Source organism: Euleptes europaea, chromosome 18, assembly GCF_029931775.1.
Source record: "Euleptes europaea isolate rEulEur1 chromosome 18, rEulEur1.hap1, whole genome shotgun sequence".
Classification (NCBI taxonomy): Eukaryota; Metazoa; Chordata; class Lepidosauria; order Squamata; family Sphaerodactylidae; genus Euleptes; species Euleptes europaea.
Genome location: NC_079329.1, coordinates 27,359,714 through 27,387,042, shown reverse-complemented (window position 1 = coordinate 27,387,042; position 27,329 = coordinate 27,359,714). Strand labels below are relative to the sequence as shown.

The 27,329-nt window shown below is 47.5% G+C and overlaps 1 protein-coding gene across 1 annotated transcript in view; it reads right to left on the bottom strand.

Moving 5' to 3' along the window:
• The window catches only part of ARHGAP23 (Rho GTPase activating protein 23), a 140,441-nt gene that overhangs the window by 42,440 nt on the left and 70,672 nt on the right, over positions 1–27,329 (bottom strand). Inside the window, exons 6-10 of the mRNA XM_056864757.1 lie at positions 24,698–24,752; positions 15,461–17,045; positions 6,407–6,562; positions 1,001–1,112; positions 854–911 (exon numbers count right to left, since the gene is read on the bottom strand). Coding sequence (XP_056720735.1) covers positions 854–911; positions 1,001–1,112; positions 6,407–6,562; positions 15,461–17,045; positions 24,698–24,752 — 1,966 coding nt within the window. The remainder of the gene's footprint in view (positions 1–853; positions 912–1,000; positions 1,113–6,406; positions 6,563–15,460; positions 17,046–24,697; positions 24,753–27,329) is intronic.

Genomic DNA, 27,329 nt, shown 5'->3' with positions numbered 1-27,329 from the left:
GAGGAAGAGGGAAGGAAGAAGCAGCAGAAGCAGAAGAAGAAGAGGTGGTTTTTATATGCCAACTTTCTCTACCACTTAAAGAAGAATCAAACTGGCTTACAATCACAGTCCCTTCCCCTCCCCACAACAGACACCCTGTGAGGTAGGTGGGGCTGAGAGAGAAAGACTTGCCCAAGGTCACCCAGCTGGTTTCATGTGTAGGAGTGGGGAAACAAATCCAGTTCTCCAGATTAGCCTCTGCAGCTCATGTGGAGGAGTGGTGAATCAAACCCAGTTCTCCAGATCAAGTGTCAGAGTATAAGGCAGGGAAAGAGGGGAGGTGGAGGCAGAATGCTATGCAGGAAGACAGTGGCTACCCAGACTGGATTGAGATATTGATGCTTGAATGGGCAGAGATGAGAGAGACAGATGTGCAAGCAGAAGAAGCAGAAGAGGAGGAGGAAGAGGGAAGGAAGAAGCAGAAGAAGAAGAGGTGGTTTTTATATACCGACTTTCTCTACCACTTAAAGAAGAATCAAACTGGGTTACAATCACCATCCCTGCTCCTCCCCACAACAGAAGAATACTGGCCCCCACAATGGGCGCAGACAACAGGCTGGATTAACAGAACCACAAATGTAGTGAAGCTCATGGAATGGGGCTTTCCCACCTGCCCCCTCCCAAAGCACCGAAAGTAAGGGTACCCACACTCCACTTCCAGACTTCATAAACCACAGAGGAGAAGCAGGAATGATGTGCTTTCATTTTACGCACGCTCTGTTTAAACTCTCAATCAACGTACGGGGTGAACTCCAGGGCAGGCAGCACCTACTGACCCACATTTATGAGAAAAGGAGAGTCAGCAAACACCTACCCCGTCCGTGAAGAAACTTCTTAACATGCGGAGGCTTGGTACGCGGCTGGGCAACCTCCTGAAAAGAGACCATCGATATGGTTGGCATGAGCAGTGCAAACATTAAAAGGAACGAGCCGAACGTGGGGGACAGGAAGACACGCTTACCTCATATGTTTCCCTTCGTCCCGAAATGTATTCAGACCATCGTCACACGACTTGGAGCGCTCGGTGGTTATGGCTAAGAGGTAGGAAGACCGGCGACTGGCTTTGATGTTGCCTGTGAGAGAAGGAACGTTGCCACAGATTAACACTGGAAGTTGGAGAAAGGCGGAAACACTGTCCACCACCAGACACGGGCAAGACCGTCCCGCTTACCTGTCTGCCTAGACTTTGTCCTGCACTACCTTCCCCAGATGCGCTGCCTGCAAAGAGGAGGTGTCTACAGGAGGAAGGGCAGGGCCGTCTTAACGCAGGGGCACGCTGGGCAGTTGCCCGGGGCCCCCACGAGCATAGGGGCCCCATGCTAAGTGATGTATGTCGTGACTTGCATGTTTAGCATGTGTTTTACAAAAGATAATGAACAATATTAATGTTAATTTGGGTTTGGATTAAGAATAAATACTGAAGTATAATGTACACATGAACACATGAAGCTGCCGTATACTGAATCAGACCTCTTGGTCCATCAAAGTCAGTATTGTCTACTCAGACCGGCAGCGGCTCTCCAGGGTCTCAGGAAGGGGTCTTTCACATTACCTACTTGCCAAGTATAATGTACACATGAACACATGAAGCTGCCATATACTGAATCAGACTTCTTGGTCCATCAAAGTCAGTATCGTCTACTCAGACCGGCAGTGGCTCTCCAGGGTCTCAGGAAGGGGTCTTCACATCACCTATTTGCCTGGTCCCTTTAACTGGAGATGCCGGGGACTGAACCTGGGACCTTCCGCATGCCAAGCAAATGCTCCACCAATGAACCACGGGTACCAATGGGGTACACATGGCCACTATCGACCATTTACATTTTCATTCCTGTGAGTGGTTGTGTAGGTAGGGGCCCCCGTGCACGGCTTTGCTCAGGGGCCTATAATGCCGTTAAGAGGTCCCTGAGGAAGGAGGCGCATGAGAAAACATTACCCAGGTAATAACAGGCCAAGGTGACTGGGGGGGGGGGCTAGAGGAACTAATTCCCAATTCTAAATATGGCCACAAGTCATAAAATTCTGAGCATGAAGAAAACCCCTGAGTCATCCCATGGGAAATTTATACTGGGCCCATCTCCAAGTCCTCAAGCATCCTGCCTCCGGGTGCAGCAGCTTCTAATACCCCTGCAGGAAAATTAAGGGGAAGCGTTCTCAAGATCACACCACTCTTGCAGCTAACAGCAGACTCTGCCAATCCGGATCTCTATTTTGGCACTTGTGGGCAGATTTATGGGAAGGTGAATTACAAATAGACATCACCTTGTGGCGTTAATTCATTGCCGGGCGGCGGGGGGAAGGGAAGCTATGTTACTCCCTGACCTGCCATAAACTGTTTAGATTACAGGGCTTCTTAAACTTTTCCCACTTGCAACCCCTTTTCACCTGAGAAATTTCTACATGACCCCGGGTATATATATTTTATATATATAGATATATAAAATAGGTATACAAACCAAACATTTATTGATAATAAATCATAAAGAAATTTATTTTAAGACAATTCTTTTACTGTTGCCGAATTTTTCGCAACCCCCACATTCTGCTATGCGACCCCATATGGGGTTGCGTCCCACAGTTTAAGAAGCTTTGGTTTAGAAGACACATGAAATGAGATCGGGAAAGAACGTTATAGTGTTGTAGAAGTGATTATAATTGACTTGTGGAAGGCCTGCTGTTTTGGGTTTGGAGAGAGGGCCTACTCATTGCTGGGACCTCCCCCAACCCTCCCCCCCCCCCACAAAACAGATCCTTGCTGATGGAAGCCAGATTACAGAGCGTCAAGAGCGGTATACAGATTTTAATCTCAGCAATATGGCCCAAAGTGCACACCATACAAGTGTGAAGAATATAGGGGTGCCAGGTCCCCTCCCCTGGGCCACTGGAGGGGGATGGGGAAGTAGGGTGGCCAGTTCCCGGTTGGGAAACTCCTGGAGATTTGGGGATGGAGCCTGGGGAGGACAGGGACCTCAGTGGGGTACAGTGCCATACAGTCCACCCTCCAAAGCATCCATTTTCTCCAGGGGAACTAGGGTTGCCAGGTCCCTCTTTGCCACTGGCGGGAGGTTTTGGGGGCAGAGCCCATGGAGGGCGGTGTTTGGGGAGGGACTTCAATGCCATAGAGTCCAATTGCCAAAGCAGCCATTTTCTGCAGGTGAACTGATCTCTATCGGCTGGAGATCAGTTGTAATAGCGGGAGATCTCCAGCCATCACCTGGAGATTGGCAACCCTAAGGGGAACTGATCTCTGTAATCTGGAGATGAGCTGTAATTTTAGGGGGTCCCCAGGTTCCACCTGGAGGCTGGCATCCCTAGAAGGACAGCAATCTTCTTGGCGAGAAAGTGCAGCCATGCACCTATGGATACCACTGGGCCGAAGGACTGAACCCACCCTCTGCTGTATCCATTGCTTATTTTATTTACTTCCTTTGTACCTTGCTTTTCTCCCCAATGGAGACCCAAAGCAGCTTCCATCATTCCCTCCCCTTCTCTATTTTATCCTCGCAACAACCCTGTGAAGAAACAGTGTGACTGGCCCAAGGTTACCCAGCAATCTTCCATTGCAGAGTAGGGATTTGAACCTGGGTCTTGGAGACACTATTCGGATAGTGTAGCCACTACACCGCAGTGGCTGAGGGTGAGTTGCCACATTTTGCCCCCTTTACCTACATTTCCAAATTGTGGCCTAATTGCTTTATGGCACAGCAATTTAGCGTTGAGTTTCTGCAAAGCCTCACGCCAAGTCAAAAAAGTAAAACTTACATTTATTCAAGTAGATTCTGTTCACATTCTTGTTGCAGTTGATAAAAGAAATAGAAAGCCTAATCTAAAGAATACATTTTCCCTATACAAGTGGCTAGCTAATCCAGCGTCATGTGCGTGCAAGTATGATATAGTTTCTACAGGAGAGACCTGTAGAAACGTCTGCATCCATGGCCGGGGACTCCATGTGTACTGATGGGGTACATAAATGTTTTCCTTCAATGGGGCGAATGGCTGCTTCCTGGAGACCAATTCAGGCCAGGAAAACGGCACAGAGGAGATGGTTTAACCATGCCCTCTCCACATTCTTGGTCCAATCCAAATTAGGATGGGAAACTCACACCACACATTTGACTAAACGTCCTCGTGGAAGACCCAAATGCGACCAAATAAGTTAGGCCATGAGTTACTCCACAGCTACAGACAACAATTTTTCATTTGTGCTCTCGGAGACCTGCCAATATTTGCACAAGGCTCAACCAAGTGACCGAGGGTTCTGTTACACCTTATGATTTCATCTGTGCTTATTTTGAACAAAGTTGCTGGGTTTCTTCCTTATGCGGGGTTAGCTGCCAGGATTGCTTTATCAAGGAGGTTGGGAGGGGGGGATAGAAGGGGGGGGAGACAGAAAATGTAACTCTTTCTGTTTTCTCACCGGAACAAACCCACACATACACACGTGTGCTTTTAACCCCAATTGGGAAAACTTGTAAAGTTCTCATATATTTTTCCCCACTGGAGATAAAAGCAGCACAAGGGTAGCGTTTTCCAGTGAGTAAACAGTAGAAGATGAAAGGATTAAAGTCCCCCCTCCAGTCCCAATGGTATTCATAAAATCATAGAATCATAGAGCTGGAAAGGCCACCAGGGTCATCTAGTCCAACCCCCTGCACAATGCAGAAAATGTAAAACTACCTCCCCCACCACCACACCCCCAGTGACCCCCTACTCCATGCCCAGAAGATGGCAAAAAAGCCCTTCCAGGATCCTTGGCCAATTTGGCCTGGTGGAAAATTGTTTCCTGACCCCAAAGTGGCGATCGGCATTTCCCTGGGCATGCAAGACAGGGCCTCATCCTCGATGAAGTTATCTTACCTAGCAGCTAAATTTGCAATGAAAAACTGTCATTCATTTTAAGCACAGAAGAAATCGTCACGTACAATTGAGCTCTGAGAGCTGGAGAACAAGATCCCACCTTGGATTTTGGCATCATCTTCCTTCCTCTTGCCCTATCCCACCTCCTCTCACATGGGAGAAGAGGCCAGAGAGGCGATGGGGTGGGGCCAAACCACCCAGCTTCTGATTCGCTTCAGACATTTTTGCACATACGTATACTAAATTGAATACCTAGCATATTAATGTCAACATACATTCTTTAAATTAAACACATATGATGTCTGCTATGCTCTAGCAGCAGCCTTTCCCAAACCTCTGGCAGCTGTGAGCATTTTTCCACTGAATTAAAGTTGGAAATCCCCGTCTGCCACAATCCAACGCGCACTCTCCTGAGAGCCTCAGGGAGTTCGGTGGGACTTACTTCTGAACTAGCATGCGTAAGAGGGGGCTGGTTACTTTTTACACAGGAAAAGGTGATTCATTTTTAAGAAGTACGAAAGAGTGAGAATTAACCTGCTGCAAAAGGAGAACGTGTGCTGATGCAAGAGTCTCTCTTCTTACAAGGAAGAAAGGCCAGAACAGGGAATCATGCAGAGACACATACAACAGTCAGACTCTTCCACGGATAGGTAATTTGGGCTCACAAGAGACTTTGATTATTAAATTTCTTGCAACGCACAAGCAATTCTCTTGCAGCGTTCCATTTAGGGATAATTACTTCAGACAGTTCCCCGCCCCCACTGGTCAGCTTATATATGATTCAATTTCAGTGGAATTTGTTATAAACATCCCACACTCTTTAACAGTGCAATACTACACAGAATTATACCCCACTAAGCCTACTGCCTCATTCAGATTTCCTTGAACACGCAAAAAAAGTCCCTGTGTGCATTCTTCTCATTCGAATTTCTTTCCACACTCCAGTTTATGGCTCCTTTTTGATTCACAAATCTTCAAAGAAAAAAAACACACACCAACGTGTGGAAAGAATTGAATTTAACAAGTTGATCATTAGGCTATGCCTTAAAATTAATCAATGAGAGTTTTAATACCGAGGAACTCTTTCCCAAAAATTAAGGAAAATGCAAAATTTGAATTATCTGAAATGGACAAAGACGGCTTTTGAAATTTTTGCCAAATGTTAAATTTGCATGAAACTGAGCCTTCCATAATGTTAAGGCTCCAGTGACAGGAGAGATTTCCCCAGCCAGGTGGAAATGGGTTTGGTGCCACAGCTTTTTGATCATAATTTCCAACCCAGTGTGGGACACGGAAGCTAGGTTTCTCTCACAGAAAGCACCACAACCAATTACAAGGCAGTGTTTCAATGGGTGGGGACTCAAATGCTTCTTGATTTGAGCTTGGAGACTGCTGGTGCATAGAATCCCAACAGGAAAGTGAGGGTCCAACAAACAACGAACATCAGGTAAAACTCCCATGCATAAACGGCCAAAGTCAAGAGAGGGAGGGACGAGAGAGGTAAACTTACTGCAATCTTGGGAGTAATGGCGATTGACTGCAAAGGTAAATGTGGGCGAGGAGGGGCTGGCCGAGAGCACAGGGGCAGAATTCATGGCACTGGAGACGACAGAGGATGCGGGGATGTGCTTAGCCGTCAGGTCAATGCTGGGGCTCGTTGGCTCATCTGGAATAGGAGAATGCACGGTGAAATGATGGAATGAAGGAGGGTGGGACAAACATGTGACAGAGCTTCCCCCAGGGGTGAGAAGTTCTCTACCATGAAACATTATCCCCAAAGCATCTCTGGCTGTGAGATGCAGGCGACTGTCTGCGGTTCCACAACCTGCTATCTTTCTTCCTCCTGGAATAAGAAAGTAAAAAACTAAATTTATAGCAGCCAGGAAAAAAAACCCAGAAATGTGCCAGGAATTGATGCCCTCTAGACACAATGTCTTCCACTTCCTTTTTTTGTTTTTTAATTTAAAAAAAAGTATTAAAATGCAACAATACATCATTAGAACTAGTAATCAGAGCAAACAGGTCTGGCTGACAAATTAAAAACAATGAAGGAAGAGAATGTACACAGTTATAGTAAATTCTTTTCTTATCCATTCATTTCTAACAGTTTAAGGGGTTTTTTAAATTAAAAAATGATTTCTTAATTTTTTTAAAAAAAGGATCTGAATCCCTGGCACCTTCTACTCAGCACCTTGGAATTAAAAGTGCAGAATACAAGTGGTCTGGTTTCGACTGTGTGACCCGCCTCTCCCAACCAGGATGCCTGAACAAGCAATGCAACTTTTATCATAAAATTAATGTCAGATTTTGTGGCAGATTTCCCAGTTTTGCTTTAAAACTTCTAGCTTTCAAGAGGGCAGGAGGAAAGCAAACTTTGTCACTGGCATACTTCTATCCCGCTCATCCTTTGGAAAGGGGCAGCTGGCCGCCTTCCACCCAATGCTGACAGGCCAACATTTCTTTAGGTGCAGGATAGTTCCAGGCCGTTTGCAAAGTCACAGTCTGAAACGCAAAGGGCCATTCTGGAAATCCACCACAACCACGGTCCTCTTGTTGTGCTCCCTATGAAGACTCACAATTCCCCTCCACAATTCGTGTCCAGAGGAGAGCGACCAGAATGGTCAAAGGTCTGGAATCTATGCCCTATGAGGAGAGACTTAAGGAGCTTGGTTTGTTTAGTCTGGAGAAGAGAAAGTTAAGGGGTGACATGATAGCCATGTTTAAATATTTTAAGGGATGCCATGTTGATGAGGGAACTAGCTTGTTCTCTGTTGCTTCAGAGACTAGGACACGGAGTAATGCTTTTAAATTAAGAGAAAAGTGATTCCACCTAAACATTAGGAAGAACTTTCTGACGGTGAGGGCAGTTCAACGGTGGAATACGCTGCCTTGGGAATGGGTTGGAGTCCCCATCTTTGGAGGTCTTTAAGCAGAGGTTGGATGGCCATCTGTCGGGAGAGCTTTGATTGTGGAATCCTGCATGGCAGGGGGTTGGACTGGATGGCCCTTGTGGTCTCTTCCAACCTTGTATGATTTTGTGATTTCAATGCACATTTGCTGTTGGTCCTCTGCTGAGTTCTGCACAGCTCCTAGCACTTGGTCAGCCTGCAATGACTCAGCATCATGCCTACTGCTACTGGGAAACATTAAATTAGGGACAACAACATTCTAGATATTGTGCAGAACATATAAGCAGCAGGAAGGGGACTGACAAACAGCAATTCTCACATTCAGTGGAGAATTCCACTTTATCAGAGTAACACTTTATTAATTAAGGTATTTATATACACCAGTGTGGTATAGTTGTTAAGAGTGGTGGTTTGGAGCGGTGGACTCTGATCTGGAGAACCGGGTTTGATTCCCCACTCCTCCACATGAGCGGCGGACGCTAATCTGGTGAGCCGGGTTGGTTCCCCCACTCCTACACATGAAGCCAGCTGGTTGACCTTGGGCTAGTCACAGTTTTCTCAGCCCCACCTAACTCACAAGGTGTCTGTTGTGGGGAGGGGAAGGGAAGGAGATTGTAAGCCGGTTTGATTCTTCTTCAAGTGGTAGAGAAAGTCAGCATATAAAAACCAACTCTTTTTCTTCTTCTATATTGAGGTATTTCTTTATTGAAGTATCTATTGAAGTGTTTATATTTGTTGAAGTATTTCTTTATTGAGGTACTGATTGAGATATTGATTGAAGTATTTATATTTTATTTATTTGAGGTATTTAGTTTATTTATTGGGGTGTTTGTTTATTGAGGTATTTATACCCGATGCACGTTACAATTTTGTTATCTCCTCTTCCACTTTATCATCGTGACATCAACTCTGTGAGGTCGGTTAGGATGAGAGAGAGTGTTTGGCCTCAGGTCACCCAGAGAGCTTCCATGGAACTGCAGGGATTCGAACCCGGGTCTCCCAGATCCTGCTCCAGCACTCTAATCACTGCACCAAAATGCACGGCTGGAGCCATCACCGGCAGGGCTGGCAGCTTCCCGAGGGCCAGAGATGTCTGTCAGGCTCACTGAGGACAGCCAGTCCTCAGACTGGCTGAATTCCTAATTCACCCACCCTGTTTCTCTCCCAGACCTGTTTCACAGGCAAGCAGGAAGAGGGGATTCAGGATAGTGGAGGCGAGTGGAGGATGAGTCTCTTGCTCGGGGACGTATCACTTATCCAGAGCGCTGCTCCGCCCCCCCCCCCCCAAAAAAAACCCAGAGTTAGTTTTTACTGATAGAGTCAGAGGCTTTGCCTTCAATCAAGGGTCAACAACAGCCTTTTAACAATTAACTACATTAACAATTCAGAGCAAGAGACCAATAAAGAACCAGTATACGAAAGCCTATTTTCACAAAAGAGGCTATTTGGCTTTAAAAAGGTAAAGGTCCCCTGTGCAAGCACCGGGTCATTCTTGACCCATGGGGTGATGTCACATCCCAACATTTTCTAGGCAGACTTTGTTTATGGGGTGGTTTGCCAGTGCCTTCCCCAGTCATCTTCCCTTTACCCCCAGGAAGCTGGGTCCTCATTTTACCGACCTCGGAAGGATGGAAGGCTGAGTCAACCTTGAGCCGGCTACCTGAAACCAACTTCCGTTGGGATCAAATTCACGTTGTGAGCAAAGCTTTGGACTACAATACTGCAGCTTACCACTCTGCGCCACGGGGCTTTACATTACTGATAATTAACAGGTTGATTAACAATCCGTAGTTTCCACAGCCCAAAATTGGGAGTCCTTTGTTAGGAAGTGGTACATTCAAGGTTTCACTGTCAGTAATAAATACACACAGGAGCAACCTCTACAATTCCTTTCCCTAGATTTAACAGCCACTGGCTTATCCATCAACCACTTCACACTTTAAAAAGGGGAGATGAAATTTAATTTTTCCTTGACACTATAAAGAGAAAAGTTGCCACATCTCTCATGCAATTGAATGATCTATTTGACAGCAGATAATGCAGTATCCACTTCTCAGAAAGCGACTTTAGCTGTTTTATCCAGGGAGTGATATATTTATTTCGTGCAATATTATTTTGTGGACATGCTAAAACAATGTGGGCTAAGGAATTTATTTGATCTGGACAAAATTGGCATTTTCGTTCTTCTGCAGTAACTTTATTGTATCACCCTTGTGTCTCGGCTGAGTCTAGGGCATTACATCTCGCCAATAAGAAAGCTCATGTGAACTTACAAATTTCTAAGAAGCGGAAATAGTCTGGCAAAGAGAAAGTTCTGTTGAAGGGTATCTGGAAGAAGCGAGGTGAACATTTTCGATTTGTGTCCTTAAACACTAAGGACCAATCCTCATTTAAGATCTTGTCTACAATTATTTGATTGCGCTGATATTAGTCTGCTCCTGGGCCACCCTTGGACTCTTGCCAGCTATTTTCCTCTACCTTTTCCCTTTCTGTAAAGCATCTCTAAGAAGACCTTTAGTCCCACCAAAATATTGGCTTGCCATTCCCTTCATATCTTGGTTATTCTAGCATCCACCCTACCCCTTGAATATAACTTAAAGGTTTATTTTTCTTTTTTTAAAGACACACTTTTGGTTCTGTATTTTGGTGGTAGAGCAGCCTTGCCAGGTTGCCTGCCACCATCACCTCCTGCCAACGCTGACCCAGCCTCTGCCCTCGGTCAATCGATAGCAGCAGAGGCAAAATGGAGGAGGGATCGCATGAAGCCGTGACATAACTTCCAGGTACTTTCACTAGGGCTGCCAGGTCCACACCGGCGGGAGGTTGCCAATTCCAGGTGAGGAAACTCCTAAAGATTTGGGGGTGGAGTCTAGAGAGGACAAGGACCTCAGGGGGTACGATGCCAGAGACCCCACCCTCCAAAGCATCCATTTTCTCCAGGGGAGATGATCTCTGTGGTCTGGAGATGAGCTGTAATTCCGGGGGATCCCAGGTCCCATTTGCAGGCTGGCATCCCTAACTTCTACCCCAATTGTCAGAGAGCGAGCATGGTGTAATGGTTAAGAGCGGTGGTTAGGAGCAGTGGACTCTAATCTGGAGAACCGGGTTTGATTCCCCACTCCACATGAACCCTGCTGGGTGACCTTGGGCTAGTCACAGTCCTCTCCGAACTCTCTCAGTCCCACCTACCGCACAAGGTGTATGTTGTGGGGAGGGGAAGGGAAGGCATTTGTAAGCCGGTTCGAGACTCCTTAAAGGTAGGGAAAATCAGGGTATAAAAACCAACTCTTCTTCTTCTTGTTCCTCTGCGTCAAAGTACCCACGTGATAAGTCCATAGGGGTAGCCACATTAGGTTGTCATAAGAAAATAGAGGCGGGGCAGGGCGGGGCCCATCGGCACCATGGAGTTTGACAACATTTATTCCAGCGTGAGCTCTTGTGAGTCAGAGCTCACCGCATCAGAAGGAATGAAAACACCCAAGCGTTTCAAACAAGGCAGCATCCGGGAGAGTCGACGGCAGCCTCTCCTTCATCCCACTCCCAAAGCAAGGTGGAGCCCCTTGCTGAAGGTGGGCGGGCTGAGGAAGATGTTCCTGCCTGACTTTTCCTCTGCCGCCACCTCAGCACCACTTCCACCATGCTCAGCGCTGTCACGAAAGCCCTTTTATGACTGTTTTCTTTGTGCTCAGCCATGCTGAGCTGAGCCAGGACCACTGCTAAGGAGGGCACCGAGAGAAAACAGACTCGTGGTGGGAGGTGGGCAGAAAGAGGGAGAAGAAGAGCCTCAACATTGCCTGCAAACAGGGTTGCCAGCCTCCAGGTGGTGGCTGGAGATCTCCTGCTATTACAACTATAGTTGTCTATAGACGTCTTACTTTTGCCGTCATAACACATAGGAAAGGTACATTCCTTTAAACTTTGAATGAATTTTGCACGGAAAGACTGAAGGCTTGAGAAAGTTCACACGAAATGGAATTTTACTGGATCTCCTTTGTTCTACGTCTTGTTTCCGTTGCCATATGATATAATGGACTCTATAGACAACGAATTGATATGAACTGAGCGTTTGTGCCGGTATATTTTCACAACTGTGTTTGTTTTGGGACCTTTTGACCCATTGTTGTATACTTGTTGCTTTAGAAGTGTATCTGTTTTCAATTGTCCTCAATATATTCTTCTAACTGCAAGAATTGCATTGTTATTTTCCTATATTGGAAATATTTATTTGGTGCCATATTTTGAATTCCATACTCCTGCAAGCACTTGAAAGCCGTTTGTTTGATTACAGCCTCCAGGTGGTGGCTGGAGATCTCCTGCTATTACAACTGATCTCTATGCCACAGAGATCAATTCACCGGGATCAACTGATCTCTATGCCACAGAGATCAATTCACCGGGAGAAAATGGCTCCTTGGGAAGGTGGACTCTAAGGCATTATACAACCATTGAAGTCCTTCCCCTCCCCAAACCCCGCCCTCCTCAGGCTCCCCCACCTCCAAAATCTCCAGGTATTTCCCAGCCCAGAGGTGGCAACCCTACCTATAAACCAAACTCACTGCAATCTTTGCCTGGCTTCCAATAAATGAATCAGCCCCTCTGTGCAGCTGCGAAAAGGAAAACACTACATTATGGGACATGTTTTATTTTACCCAAGCCACAGGGCAGCTGTTTTCCAATGAACGGCTCCTGTGAGGCCTGGCTAACATCTTACTGCATGGAGGAGGAGGAGGAGGAAGATGAAGAGTTGTTTTTTATACTCACTTTTCTCTAACGTAAGGTGTCTCAAAGTGGCTTACAATTGCCTTCCCCTCCGCACAACAGACACCTTATGAGGTAGGTGAGAGAGGTCAGAGAGAACTGTGACTGGCCCAAGGTCACCCAGCAGGTTTCATGCGGAGGAGTGGGGAATCAAACCTTGTTCTCCAGATCAAAGGGGATCAAAACTTAGCAGCTTTAAGATGGACCCTGTGGGAAAATGACCATTTCTCATGCTTTTGGCTCCTGAGCCTGACATTAAAATCCTGGCCCAGAGATCCTGAGGAGGAGGCTAAAACCCTGAAACTTTGCATCCGAAACCTGAGATCTGGTATTTCCCAGCAGCTCAAACTGGGGCCTATGCACCATCTGACATGTGGTTTAAGAAGGAAGATGTCAGAGCTTTCGGCTGTGGAGAGAAGTTTGCTACCCAATTCCCCTCTCAGCAAATTGTCTTGGTCCCTGGCCCTACCTTCTTCAGTGAGGCAGCACAGAGAATTGTGGCCACAGAATGAACTTGCATCATGGCAACGGATCCTTTGGCTTGATTCTGCTACACCCCAGGGCTACCTGGGATTGAGGGCCTACCTGTGCATTACAAAGTCCCTGAGTCACATCTGAGTTAGCACACGGACTTTCAATAAGACGCGAGTTGTGAGTTGCCCGCGGAAACACAATTCACAGCCATGCAGGGGCTCTCAGATTGGGACCGCAGGAAATGGGAAGAGGGTGCTTAAGCCTTTCCTCCCCCTCAGGTTGTTTTCCCAGCCTGAAACATCCCAGAGGGCGAGCTGATTGCCCCATTGGTGGTGCCACATGTATGATGATACATGCATATTTTCCCAACTGAAAAAAAGAGCTCTGCTGAGTTCGATCCCGACAGAAGTCGGTTTTAGGTAGCCGGCTCAAGGTTGACTCAGCCTTCCATCCTTCCGAGGTTGGTCAAATGAGTACCCAGCTTGCTGGAGGTAAAGGGAAGATGACTGGGAAAGGCACTGGCAAACCACCCCGTAAACATAGTCTGCCTAGTAAACGTTGTGATGTGATGTCTCCCCATGGGTCAGGAATGACCCAGTGCTTTAACTTTACCAGTCCTTACAGGTCAGGAAAAATAATGTGAGATGGAAGGTATAAGACCCTTCCCATGGGCCCAATCCAGATTATGCTCCTGTGCACTTGGGAATGGTGTTCCCAGCACGGACTCACAATTTGTGTGTTTTTGTTGGACCCAGATATGACCTGAGGACTTCTTCTTCTTCTTTTTAAACATTCAGCTAGGCCCTCAGTGACTCTCTGGCAGAGACAATGGAAACTTCTGGGTTCTTCTGCTTGCCAGCTCAGCACCTCCCCACCCCAGCCCAATGGCACTCACTGATCTTTGGTGGTAAGCATACCCTTGACAAGAGAATGCAAAAACACTGCTGTCATACAGCCAGCTGGAACGGAAATGCTGACGGAGATGAGTCAAAGAAGGAAAAAGCAAATGGAAGAAGGCCGAATGCCTCCTACATCCCTGTTCACTGCCCCTCCCAAGCATTGTGTCTTTATTGCATGCCCTCTCTTGTGTGTATTACTAGAAGGTCCTGGCTTGTGCACCGATACACAACACAACCTTCTAATGTTGTGCTGACAGGACAGAGGGTTCCAATGAATGTATGGAGCCTGCAGGGTTCCAAACATTTTTCGCTTGGGGGATTTTCCTATCATTTATTTGCAAAACCTACACCCGCAGTAGCACTGCTCCTATAAATCCAAACTGCACATATGCATGTCCACCGCCCAATGTAGGGATGGAGCCTGAATTTGGGCATGCAGATTTTGGTCTCTGTCACAGCAATGCATATTCGTGCCTAACCAATTCACATCTTCTCACGGGGCTGCAACTTGTTAAATATAAACTGACTACTTATGAACATGGCAGAAGGGATAAGCCCTATGGCCTTGGAAGAAAAAAGCATCCTTTTTGGCTCCTTTTTGGCAGAAGGATAGCTGGACAAGCATGGGTTTTACTTGTTTCATCAGCCGTTAAAAGAAGAGATACCTACAAATCCCTATGAAACCACTCTGCTTAAAGACTGAGCTTCAGTATATTAAGGGACTTGTCTATACTGTGGATGGGATTTCTTGCCCACCACTACACACACACATACACACACACAATCCACAGCTATCCCTTAGCTTGAGCTTTGGGGGAAAGGAGGAAAGTTGTATTTCAGAATCATGAAATGAACTTTAAGGCAATGAACATCTGAAGAAATCTTATACTGAGCCACACCACTAGTCCGTGAAGCTTGGTAACATCAACCCTGGTTGGCAGTGACTCTCTGGGGTCTCAGGACAAGGAGGGCCTTTCCCATCTTCTCCTACCTGAGATCTTTAACTGGAGATGCTGGGGACTGAACCTGAGGACTTCTGCACGCAAAGAATGTGCTCCACTACTGCACTGCAGCCCCTTCCCCATAGTCATCTAGCCTTATTCTTTTGCCCAGTGAGGATTCACCACTCTCGAGTTCTTTTGAACGTGCCCAATGCACATAAACACTCCATAATTGGAGCAGGTTTTACTCCGAGCGAGCAAATCCAGCGAACAGCTTGGCACGATATAACTCACCAGTGGACTAGGAATGTGTGAAGCCCACCTGAGAAACTTTGCTTGCCTTAACGAATTCTTCAAAATTGCTTCAAGCGAAACTCAGCGGCAACTTACAGATGTACAGATTTCTCTCCTGAGGAACTGTGCTTGTCCTAGGGAACCCCTTTCTTTACTTCCCTTGCAGTTCCTTGGACTGTTTTTGGCCAAGCAGGAACCTTCCACATTTACCTCAGAAATGGGATGCAACTTCACATTGATCCAGCACTTCGATCTAAAAAAAACCCAGCAACCTGCTTTCTCTACTCACCAATGAACGGGATGGAGGCTAGCGAATCCTCTGGCGTAGCTAACGGGGCCACCCCCCGCTTGTTCTCTTTACCAGTGGCCGGCACCGGCGGAGGTGGATCACAAATGTCCGTTTCCTTCATGTCATCTGGGAAGACAAAATTCATCTGTCTGGCCGGAGGGGGCGCTTTGCGTCCGGTAGGGGGCTTTTGCCGGAGAACCACCTCATCCCTCCTTCCCTCAGCCTCAGGCTGAGGCTGCAACCGTTCCGCGCCCTGAGGTGGAGAAGCCCTCTCAAAAGGCCTCACGTCGTTCTCCAGTTTGGCTGGTCTTTGGTCCGCAGGAATCTCTGGAGGGTCCAGGCAAGGAGCTGGGGCACTTGAGATCATGGCAGTGGGCAAAGGCCTCTCGACATAAGGGGGCGTCGAGTGGTTCCCTTGCCTCTGAGAAATATTAAAAGTGGGAAGATCACCAAAAGTAGCGTCCCGGAAGGAAAGGGCATGTAGCAAGCCAGTCCGACGCTGGAACGAGGGGCTGTAGCTCCTATAACCAATATACCCAGAGTCCTCAATGCTTTGGAGATTGGGTTGGGAAGGGTGTTTCTGGACATGTACAGGGGCTGGATCCCTGGAAGAGACAGAAGGAGCATAGGAACTTGGGTGGCTAGGCTGGGCTCTGTTAATTTGTCCGTGCCGGTAAAACTTGTCCGGTGGCCACATACACCTGGGAGAAACCAAGGCAGCCTGCTCGAGAGCTTCCAAGGACTGCCCATATTTCATCAGATAGTTATCCGACCTCGCTCGATAACTCCAGCTATCGTGGGCAGGTGGCTGGATTAAGGTGTCTTGGGAAGCGCTGTGAGGCCAACCCCGGGAGGCCGGAGCATCCCCCAGCCGATCTTGCGATACGCTCCGGTAGCGAGGCGGCATGGCGCAGTGGCGCTCCTCCGAGGAGCTCCGTCGTGGCACTTGGTTCGAGATCCAGTTAGACAAGGCCTGTTGGCATTCTAGACGACTGACGGATTTCAGGCCGGTCCCCATGCAGTCCCGGGAGGACCGGACCTCATGGGAAGTGTCCTTCAACCCGCCGTGAGGCCGGTGGTCGGGGAGGTGTTTGGGGGTCCCGTAGCAGGCGTGATTGGGCATAGAGGGAGCGGGAGGAACGTAGTACTTCTCAGGCAAGGGGGAGGATATAGAACCTGGGCAACTACTGTTGGAGTAATGGGAGAAGGAGCCAGAAGCTGGGAGAGGTCTTGGAACAGGCTCTTTTTGAGTCATTCCATATTGGATCTCCTCCGTGCGATGGGCAGGACTGGAATGGTTACTGGCGAAGTTCTGCGTGGACCCGGCCCAGGCTGTGGAGGCCGTTCTGTGGGCTGCAGTGCTGTTCAAGGGAGAAGATGGTCCCGAGGACCCTGTATAATAGGGCTGTCTGTTGTCCGCCTGCTGTCCTTGGTACGTCTCAGCTGCTGATACATCCCGGGCAGTGGGCCTTGACTGGAACGGGTAGGTTTTGCGAGGGTAGCAGATCGGTGGCGGCTCGGGGATACTTTGAGCCCCTCCGGAGTATGGCTCGTTGCCCTTCAAATAGGCATCTTGAGAATAAGCCTGAGGAAGCGGGGAAAGAGAAAAACTGGGTAAGGAGTGGGCTGGAAGACGACCGTCAAACAGTAACTCTTACATATACCCGGAAAGCAGGTTTCAAATTGCAGGCCATTTATGCAGGGTCAATTTTGATTATCGCTCAAAGCTCTTTTTTAAAATGCGACCTTTAAAATGCCTATTCACGGTCCCGACGCAAAAGGAGAAATTCCACACACCCCACTCACCTGCTCCTTTGTTCCTATTGGCATAGCCATTAGCAACCGCCGTATGCATAGCTAACGCGTGGCAGTGATTTTGCATGCTTCCTTGAGGGAATTCTTCACGGCGGGGAGCGGAGCAAACACAAAAGGTCTCGTTAAGGGCTCTTAAGAAATGTGAAGCAGGTATGCGCCGGCTTCGCAGTCACTTCCTGAATGATGGTTGAGCATGAAAAACTTAAAAAAAATATGCAAGGCAATTCAGCCTGGAATGTGCTGCTAATTACCAAGCATAAATGGCCACAGAGATGTAATCCTGATTTTGGTTCTCTGACATGGAAAGATGTCAGGAATATATGTGCCTGTCCTTGTGTTATATACTGTGTCAATTCTGGCCCTCAGTAGGGTGGTACCCAGAACCCCAGTTGGCACAGAGTCAAGGGGGGTTTAGTACAGAGGGAACAGTGACTGCAAAACCAGGAATTATGGGCATAGTGTTTTGAGAAGTGGAGGTCTTGGCTGATAATTTCCCCACCTGTTTCCCAAAGTGACCCTCCAGTAAACAGTCTTTGATCTAGCAGCACATGTTTACACACTCTCAAAGTTTTGGCTTGTTACTTTGGGGAAGGGAATGATATTCAACCCCATTGTCAAACTCCCACCAACAGCACATATCCTCTCCTGTACACGCCTGAGTTTTTACTTCCTACTCCAAACTCCTTTTTCCTGTATCAGCTATTATTGTTCTTCAGTTTCTTGGCCTTCATCCCCTGACTTTCAGTTTAGGTGTCCGTAGAAAGAAATCGGAGGCAACATCAGCCTCGAGAACCCCATCACAAGCGCTGGTATCCTCTGTGGCAGTGACTACAAGACTAACATAGGATTTGGAACTCCATGTTTGAACAGAATGTGTAGTTCCACAATTTGTCCCTTCCTCATTTATTTCATCACACTATAACCCTGTACCAATATCAGTATTTAGAGATTTGTTTGTTTATATAGAGCCAGCGTGGTGTAGCGGTTAAAGCGTCAGGCCACGATCTGGGGAATCCAGGTTCGAATCCCCACTCGTGCCATGGAAGCCTGCTGGGTGACCTTGCGCCAGTCACACATTCCCAGCCTAACCTACCTCACAGGGTTGTTGTGAGAATAAAATGGAGGAGAGGAGAATGATATCAGTTGCTTTGGGTCCCCATTGGGGTGAAAGGTGGGATACAAATAAAGTAAATAAATAAAGTACATATTTGTACCCCAAAAGAGGCTGGAACCGAAGACCTCTCTCATCATCCATTATGTGTAGCCCAAATAATTCTGTTCCTACACCGAGATTTACACTTGAACAATTGGTGATGGGATTCACACCAAGTACTTTTTTGCCTCAGCTCCTCCCCTCCCCGCTTCCTGTAATTTAGAAGTATTCCCAAATTGATTTTCTCTCCAAATTGATTTTCTTCTGAAGAAGTGAGCTCTGACTCATGAAAGCGCATATTGAAATAAATGTTGTTTGTTTAAGGTGCCACCGGATTTTTGTGTTATTTTTCTACCCCAGACTGACGCAACTGCCCCTCTGCAACATTCCATGAAATTCATCTGGATTTTTTCCCCATTTCTGAACTTTTATTTTCAACCTGAAAACTGCTGTTAAGTTCTACTGATGTCACAAGAATGAATGTTTAGAATTCAAGGCAAGAAACTAAGGTCTCAGTGCATACATGCAGGGAAATGAGGGAGCTGAGACCTGGGGTCTTCTTCTGGCTGTGGGTGGTGGTGGTGGGGTAGTCACCTATGTTGAACAGTCCCTGCAAGCAGAAAACCAGAAGTGCTAGCCAAAGGGAGGCGGGTTAGAAACTTTCTCCCTGCTGTGCTTATTTTCTGTTTGCATGGAGGTGTTTTACACAAGAAAACATTCAAACCTGGACTCTACCACCTCATTCTCAAGTGGTACAGTCCACTCCACTTCAGAGCTTTCTAACCTCATTCCCACTTAATTCTCCTATATATACGAGCCGGGCATTATATTTCATATCCTCACCCCCACCCCTCTTTTCATTGGTGGAGTGAAACAAACATGCTTCTAAAATAAAAGTAAACTCGCTTTGCCTAAATCTCCACGTTCCACTATGGGCTGGACCGCAAGGAAAGTTAGAAAACAAACCTGGAGATTCGTCAAAAAAGAAAAAAGACAGCAGATAAGTGATGGCCGTTAAAATAATAATAGCAACTGGAGCTCTATGTCTTCTTTAAGAGATCCTGCAGCCCCTTCCTCATTTATGAGAAGGGATGATACTGATACATCACTTATCAAAAGTCTGGATAATTTTAAATTCGTCATTCATGGTGTATGTATGTTTCTCTTCAAGGAAAACCTTGTTCTGACCCATTGACACATCTGATGTATTGCTAACTGGGATACAGTCCCAGGATGCAATGTGGACACAAAAGAGAAACAAGTAGCGACTTAGTAAGGAAGGCCCAGTCAGAATTTCACAGGGATGGGGTAGGAGGAAACAGATTTTCACAGGTTCCCCTCCCCAAACACAACAATCCCTTTGCTAGGTAGTAATAACTGCCAGAAAGACAGCCTAGAAACCAAAATGATCTCAGTTTCTCCTAGCTCGGCCCTCCCTTCAAACTGGAATCCTGCCTCTGTTAGATGAAACCACATTTCTGTCCAGGGACTCGCCAAGATCCAAAAAAGGAGGTATATTTGAAACAAGGCCTCAGCTTAAAGGGGCAGCCAGAACGCCCTTGTTGACAGAAAGAAAGAAAGAAAGAAAGAAAGAAAGAAAGAAAGAAAGAAAGAAAGAAAGAAAGAAAGAAAGAAAGAAAGAAAGAAAGAAAGAAAGAAAGAAAGAAAGAAAGAAAGAAAGAAAGAAAGAAAGGCAGACAGACGAAAAACGAAAGAACAAAAGAGAAAGAAAGAAAGAAAGAAAGAAAGAAAGAAAGAAAGAAAGAAAGAAAGAAAGAAAGAAAGAAAGAAAGAAAGAAAGAAAGAAAGAAAGGCAGACAGACAGACAGACAGACGAAAGAACGAAAGAAAGAAAGAAAGAAAGAAAGAAAGGCAGACAGGTGAAAGAACGAAAGAACGAAAGAGAGAAAGAGAGAAAGAGAGAAAGAGAGAAAGAGAGAAAGAGAGAAAGAAAGAAAGAAAGAAAGAAAGAAAGAAAGAAAGAAAGATATTTTTTACGTGTATCATTTTTGCCCCTTGCCTGAGAGAAGCTTCAGAATTACTGGTTAAATTCTCAGCCTTTACCCTTCTGCCTTTCCAGACTTCAGCTACTACTGCTAGAAAACTACATCTAGGCGCAGTCCAGGTGTTCCAGGAGTAACATGCCACCCTGATGGGTTCAAATAACACTTTTTTTTTTGCATGCCAAGAAAAATTTCCAAAAAATCACATCTATCTAAGCCAGTACCTAGCCAATCCCAGATATCCACAATGTTTATTCTCAGAGGAATGAACATAAAGTAAAAATTGTTACCTTGTCCTCCTTCGCTGCACTGTCAACAAACCTGTATCTTCCTTTCTTGCTTTCTCTCTCCCTTCCTCAAAAAGTCCAATTCTGCTGTCCCCTGGGGACCTTCTGACGTCTTAGGCTAATATTTCCTCTCTTTCTCAATCTTTCCTTTTAAGTTTTGCTCTCTCTCTCTCTGTTTTTTTTTTTTTTTTAAGTTGGGGCGTCCCGATGTGGGAGGGATAAAGAAAGCTGAGATTTCTTCCCCCTTGCATCCTGTCAAGAGTCACTCTGCAACCCGGGGCTCTCCCATTGGCTGGCCAAGCCGGCTTTTATACCACAGGAATGCCAACACACCCCTATGAGGCACCGGGACAGGGGGAAACCCACACAAAGGTTCTTTTGGAATCCAAGATGTGGAAAAGCAAAAGCAACATCAGGCGACCGGCTCCTGACACCTGGACCGAGAGTTATCCCATGTGTGGCTAAAACCCCTCGCACAGAGCTTCAGACTGAGAAACGCTCGGTACCACTCCTAAAATGGACTGGAGGGACTTTGGATCGCTTGGAAGCACGATTGTATCAACACTTCTGCAAGCACCAAAACAGCTGCAGCCCTTCCAATGGGCCGCATTCAAAGGACTACATTGACAGCCCGTCCCTGAGGGGAAGGGCTGCGCCCGTGACAGCCCCCCACCCTCACTGAGGCCAACCCCGTCCCTCAAAAACCTGTGCAACTGCTCCATAGGGCTGCATGGGGATACACCCCCTTTACAACCAGGGACACCCCTAAAAAGGTGGCGTGTCTTGAGAAAAGGGAAAGGGGCGTTCCTGGGCCAAAAGGGCTTTGGAGGCCACCTAAAGGCGGCCCCTCCCATGGCCCTGTGCCAGAACGCCCCAGGAATGCCCCGGGAACGCCCTCGGGAGGACGATGCACGGAAGTGCGCCATCCAGATGCTGGTGCGAGGCTGTGCCAGAGTCCCTGAGCGGCGCTGCCATCGCCAGGAAGATGCTGTCCGGGGCCCCTGCGGGCATCCGTGCCACCCTGGGTGGTGTAACTGGCACGGGCGCCAGAACAGGGGGCCCAAACATTGCCGCAGCTCTTTCCTGGGCTCCAAAAGAATTCATCCTTCAGGCTCAGGAATGGGCTGTTAGTTTCTAAAGCCCTAAATGGGCTTTGTATAATTGTATAATTTTCAATCAGGGATACCCCCAATTTATGGCTGGCGAGCTGCCATACCCATCTCTCTCACACACACCAAAGGTTTTCTCAAACTTTACCAGCCAATCAAGGATTGGGGATAATTTAGCAGAGAGAGAGACAGACAGACAGAGATGTAAGGAAGAAGAGTGATAGCTTACACATCAGCTTACATTGCTATTTGGGAGTACTGCAGATGGTACCTTGGCCTTCAACAAGTATGTGCTTGCCAACCTCCAGATGGGGCCTGGAGATCACAGGCACCTTAACAGAATCAACTTTATTTTAGAGCCGGGCTGCCCGCAAGAGTCAGGAAAACACACATCCAACCCTTGGGGCTCTTGTTGTGAGAACAGGGTTCCTCCTAGGACAGAAATGCTAGCCATTCCTGATTTCAAGACTCCCCTTTCCACTATGGTCCAGCATAAATGTGGTAACACCTTTTTTAACGTTTCCATCTCTGTGCTAAGCTTGAATGAGGACAGCCTACAGACAAGAAGAGTTGGGTTTTATATGCCAACTTTCTCTACCACTTAAGGAAGAATCAAAGCGGTTTACAATCACCTTCCCTTCCCCTCCCCACAACAGGCACTCTGTGAGGTAGGTGGGCCAGAGAGAGCTCTAAGAGAGCTGTGACTAGCCCAAGGTCACCCAGCTGGCTTCATGTGGAGGAGAGGGGAATCAAACCCAATTAACCAGATTAGAGTCCACTGCTTCAAACCACCGCTCTTAACCACTACACCACGCTGGCTCTCAGACATAAGGGATACCAGCTTTAATTATTTTTTCTACGAAGGTTTTGAAGAGATTTATCTCGGAAGCCACCCCCATACCAGTTCCTGGAGATTTGCACCTCCCAAGAAACACAAGGATCTTCCTAAAGCATTGCAAGGATTTTCAGTTTAGGCTGGATTTGGTCAGTGGTGGCTGGAGAGAGGAGGTTCAGCAGCTATGAGGGATATTTGTTATTGTACTGTATTGTTATACCTAATCCTGCTTTAAAAAAAATTTACAGGGTGCATTTAAAGTGCTTTGCCATTTTGGGCTCTCCTAAAAACGCTTGGAAGGAGGGTGGCTATTGTACCCGCTGTACAGACAGGGAAGTGATACTGAGGCGTTGGACTCATAAGAACATAAGAAAGACCCTGCTGGATCAGACCAAGGCCCATCAAGTCCAGCAGTCTGTTCACACAGTGGCCAACCAGGTGCCTCTAGGAAGCCACAAACAAGACGACTGCAGCAGGACCATCCTGCCTGTGTTCCAAAGCACCTAAGATAATAGGCATGCTCCTTTGATCCTGGAGAGAATAGGTATGCAGCATGGCTAGTATCCATTTTAATTAATAGCCATGAATACCCCTTTCCTCCATGAACATGTCCACTCCCCTCTTAAAGCCTTCCAAGTTAGCAACCATCACCACATCCCGGGGCAAGGAGTTCCACAATTTAACTATGCGTTGTGTGAAAAAATACTTCATCTGTTTTGAACCTCTCACCCTCCAGCTTCAGCAGATGACCTCGCATTCTGGTATTATGGGAGAGGAGAAAAACTCAGCAGGAAGTTTTGGGAAAGTTAGTTCTCACTTAGCCTCAGTTGCCTCACCTACGAAATGGAAACAGCAGTGACTCACCGCAAAGGATTGTTGCAGTGGCAAGCCCAATCAAGGGCACGAGACACTTTGCAAATTAAAGGTTCCACAGCAGCGATAAACAGGGCAGTGCGTCTTCCAGAAGGTGGCACTGGGTGTAGGATCCATTTATCCTCTGAATCTCGGTTTTTATTTTGAAACGAAATGTCTCGTCCTTCCTGATGCGAAGACAGGCAGTCGGCCAAGCCAGAGGTATTGCTGAGCAAGATTTCCAGGAATGGGTGGCTGGGGTGGGGGTGGAAGGCCGGAGTCTCCCCATTACTAAGAAGCATAATAAACTATGCAAAATAAGCAAACACATGCATATTTGCTTAAATTTGCATAATTTATACTGGTTGCCGAACGCACAGCTTTTCTTGGCACATATTTGTGTGGGTTGTTTTTTTTAATACACAGAGCAGGGGGGGAAATTTCCCTAGTAAATAGCAATTGCTGGAGGAGTGTGTAGCTTGTAGAAATTAAGAGTGATAAAAGAATGCACGTAACTTCTCTTGCCTCAGTTTCGTGTTCCCCAAGAAACTGAGGAGTGGGAGGAAAAAATGGACTCCAAATAGTGATGCTGTAGGAATTTCCAGTAGCCTCTATGCTGAAAACCATGGACACTAGGAGAGGCAGTCTAGAGTAACACCCAAAAGCGACGCTGCTTCCTCCTCGGACTCCGCCATCCCCAGGTACTGCCTCCCAAATCAGCCAACATTTTCTAAGGCAGTGTTGGGAATTCTAAGCAAGATGTGCTCATCTCAGCCTCAATCCCCAACATATAATATGGCAATAACAGTAATACTGACCTATTTTACAGGGATGATGTAATGATTATGGGCATAATATATATGAAGTACTTGGAATGCTTAAAAATACTACATTTCAAGCCAAGCGAATTATTATTTACAGAAAATTCAAATTCTGAGCTCACAAAAGATCATGAAGTGACAATAAAGGAGCTCCCCTTCAAGATATTGCTTAACGTTTTTGGGTAGGACTATACCAGCATCCCTTCGTTGCTAGTGTTATCCTTTGGGATAAGGAAGGGACGGTTTAGTTGAATACATTTGAACATAGCCCTGAGTTAGAAGTTCAAAAGGATTCCAGACTTATTCAGCCCCCACCCCACTCAGCATTCCCAGCAGGAGTGTATCGCTGAAAAAGGACTCACCAGCTGCAGAATATCCTCATCTTTGGGCATGATAGAAAGTTCCAAAGCATCTTCACTGCAGACAGAAGGAATGAAGAAAGGAATACAACAGGTTAGGTGAGATCAACATCTCTTTGCCGTAACTGAGAGCAATCAAAGAAACCACACGAACACACCCTGTCTCTAAGTATTACCTGCATGGATCTAGCCGAAGACTTCGGCAAACAGGTGAGTGATGATTCCAAAATTTTTTTTTAAAAAAAACATTCACTCTTTTCTTTTTTTTACCTCAAGTGGAAAACATTGGCGATTTATCTCCATCAAAGACAGAAAAAAAATATTTCAAAATTCCAGGAGCGCACAATGGATTTCATGACAGCCAGGTGCTCGGGTGGGATGCTTCCAGTTCCACTTTCCCTCACAGGCTCTCAGCCAAGTAGGAACCATGAGCCAGAAAACCTCTCCATGCAAAACTTCACTTTGGTCTTATTCAGCAAGCCACTTTCACCTTGCTTTTTGCAGCCCATCTCCTGGGTCCTCTGGCTAGGTTATAATTTTCCCCGCATGTCTTTGATGCTTCGGGGCCAGGAATTGTATATATATAGTTCCTAGCAAGATTGCTTTCATTCTGCACATTCCCCATTTGCTATATTTAGGCCCCTGCCTCAGGTCAGGGTTGCTTCCACACGTCCCGTACGTAATCTGAAGGCTAATCAGGATATGGCGCCCAGAAGGGGTAAAGCAATCACAACAAACAGCCTGAAATTTATAATGGAGCACTGCTGACCTGGGAAACAGACATATCATGAGATTTATTTGTACCCTGCTTTTCTCCCCAATGGACACCCACAGTGGCTGATAACATTGTTCTCCCCTTTCTCCTTTATATCCTCAATCACAACCACCTTGTGAGGTAGGTTAGGCTGCCAGAGAGTGACTAGCCCAAGGCCACCAAGCGAGTTACTGCAAGAGCTGAGCCCTGTATGCGCATGCGTGTTTGTGCACTGAACCTGTTGTCCGACTGACTCCGTGGCTGCCTCGACACTCCTGAAGGACTGAAGTCTACAAGGGTGGAAGTAAATGTTCTGAAGCACATGGGACTGTAGCAAGCAGGGGTGGGGGGAAAAGGCTGCACAAACTGGTACAGAGTGGTTCCTCCCTTCTTGTCAGAGAAAAAGCACTGGGGGGGGGAGAAAGTTATTTTCACCCCTAAAAGTTGACCGAAACGGGGAGCAGAAAGAAGAGGGAAAACTCACAGAAGTTTGATGAAGTCAGAATGATGGGATACATGTTCTTGAATGTGGGCGGTAAAAGTCAAGAACTTGACACAAGGATGTCATTTTCAGCAGAAGCCCTGTGGTTCTCAATAATGTGTTCTGCCCTAAGAGCACCCAACGTGGGGGGACCTGGAGCAAGGCTAGTATAATGGATCTCAAGGATGGAGTGACCCAGAGCACTGGTAGGTGTGCCAAGAGATGTAGAACAGACAGTGAAAGAACCATCGGCGGAATTGTTGGGGGGAGAATACATGAGATCTAAGGGAAGAACTGTCGAATTGCCTGGACGTGTTTTTGGGTAAAAACAAGCAGCTCAGAGCTGAGAGAAATGCTAAGATCAACACACATCCTTTTCAAACACACCCATTTCAAAAGCACTTGTTTTTTTCTGGGGACTATTCAGTCCTCAGCAGCCGCTAGACCAGTGTTGACGAACCTATGGCACGCGTGCCACTTCCGGCACGCGTAGCCCTCTCTGCCGGCACGCACGGGTGAGCTCTAAAAGGCCTCCCAGGTCGTCTGTGCCCCTCCTTCTCTCAGCTGAGCTCCCCCCCACCGTGCGTGCGTCGGCGCGTCAGCTTCCTGCCTCGCACGCACGCGGCTGGCTTCTTCCTCTTCCCCCCCTCTTGCCCCGCAACAGCTGCCAGGCGGCGGGGAGGCCAGCAGCAACGAGGCCAGGCCTCCTCCTCCAGGCTCCAGCAGCAGCTCCTCCTCGCTGCCTTCCTCCTCCTCGTCCCCCTCAGGCGGCTCCCAACAGTCCAGCTCCAGGCTGCCGCCGCCATCGTCCTCCTCCTCAGGTGCCTCTCCCCCGGCCGTTTTCGCCCGCCGCCTCCTCCTCCTTCTCAGGGTGCTCGCGGAGGGCCAGGCGGCCCCTCAACAGCCGCGCATCCGCCAGATAAAGGCCTGCCGTCTCTCGCCATCCTCCCCCTCCCCCACTCGCCCTCGTCCCTGACTCCTGCGGTAAGCTTGTGGGGTAGCCGGAGCCACCCTCGAGTCCTCCGGCTCGGGCGTGCCTGCGTGGCCTCTGCCTTCTCCCTCCCCGCCCTCTAAGGTCGCCCGCAGGCTGGCGGGGTTGCAAGTGTTGGCGCTCTCGCCCTTGCTGCCCCCTCCTCCCCTGCCCCCAACAGCCAGCTGGGAGGTGCCCGATGCCGCCGCGCCGGGGCCCAACGTCTCTGCCGTCCCGCGCCATTGCCTCGCCACCTCCCCAGAGCTGCTGGTAAGGGGGGGGGAGAACTTCAGGTGTGCGCCCTGGAGCAAGTCCTGGGTGGGGCTTGAGGCCCGACCCAGGACACTTTCTTTCTTCCTTCCATCCTTCCTTCCATCCTTCCTCCCTTTCTTCCCCAGTTCCTTCCTTCCTTCCTCTCTTTCTTCCTTCC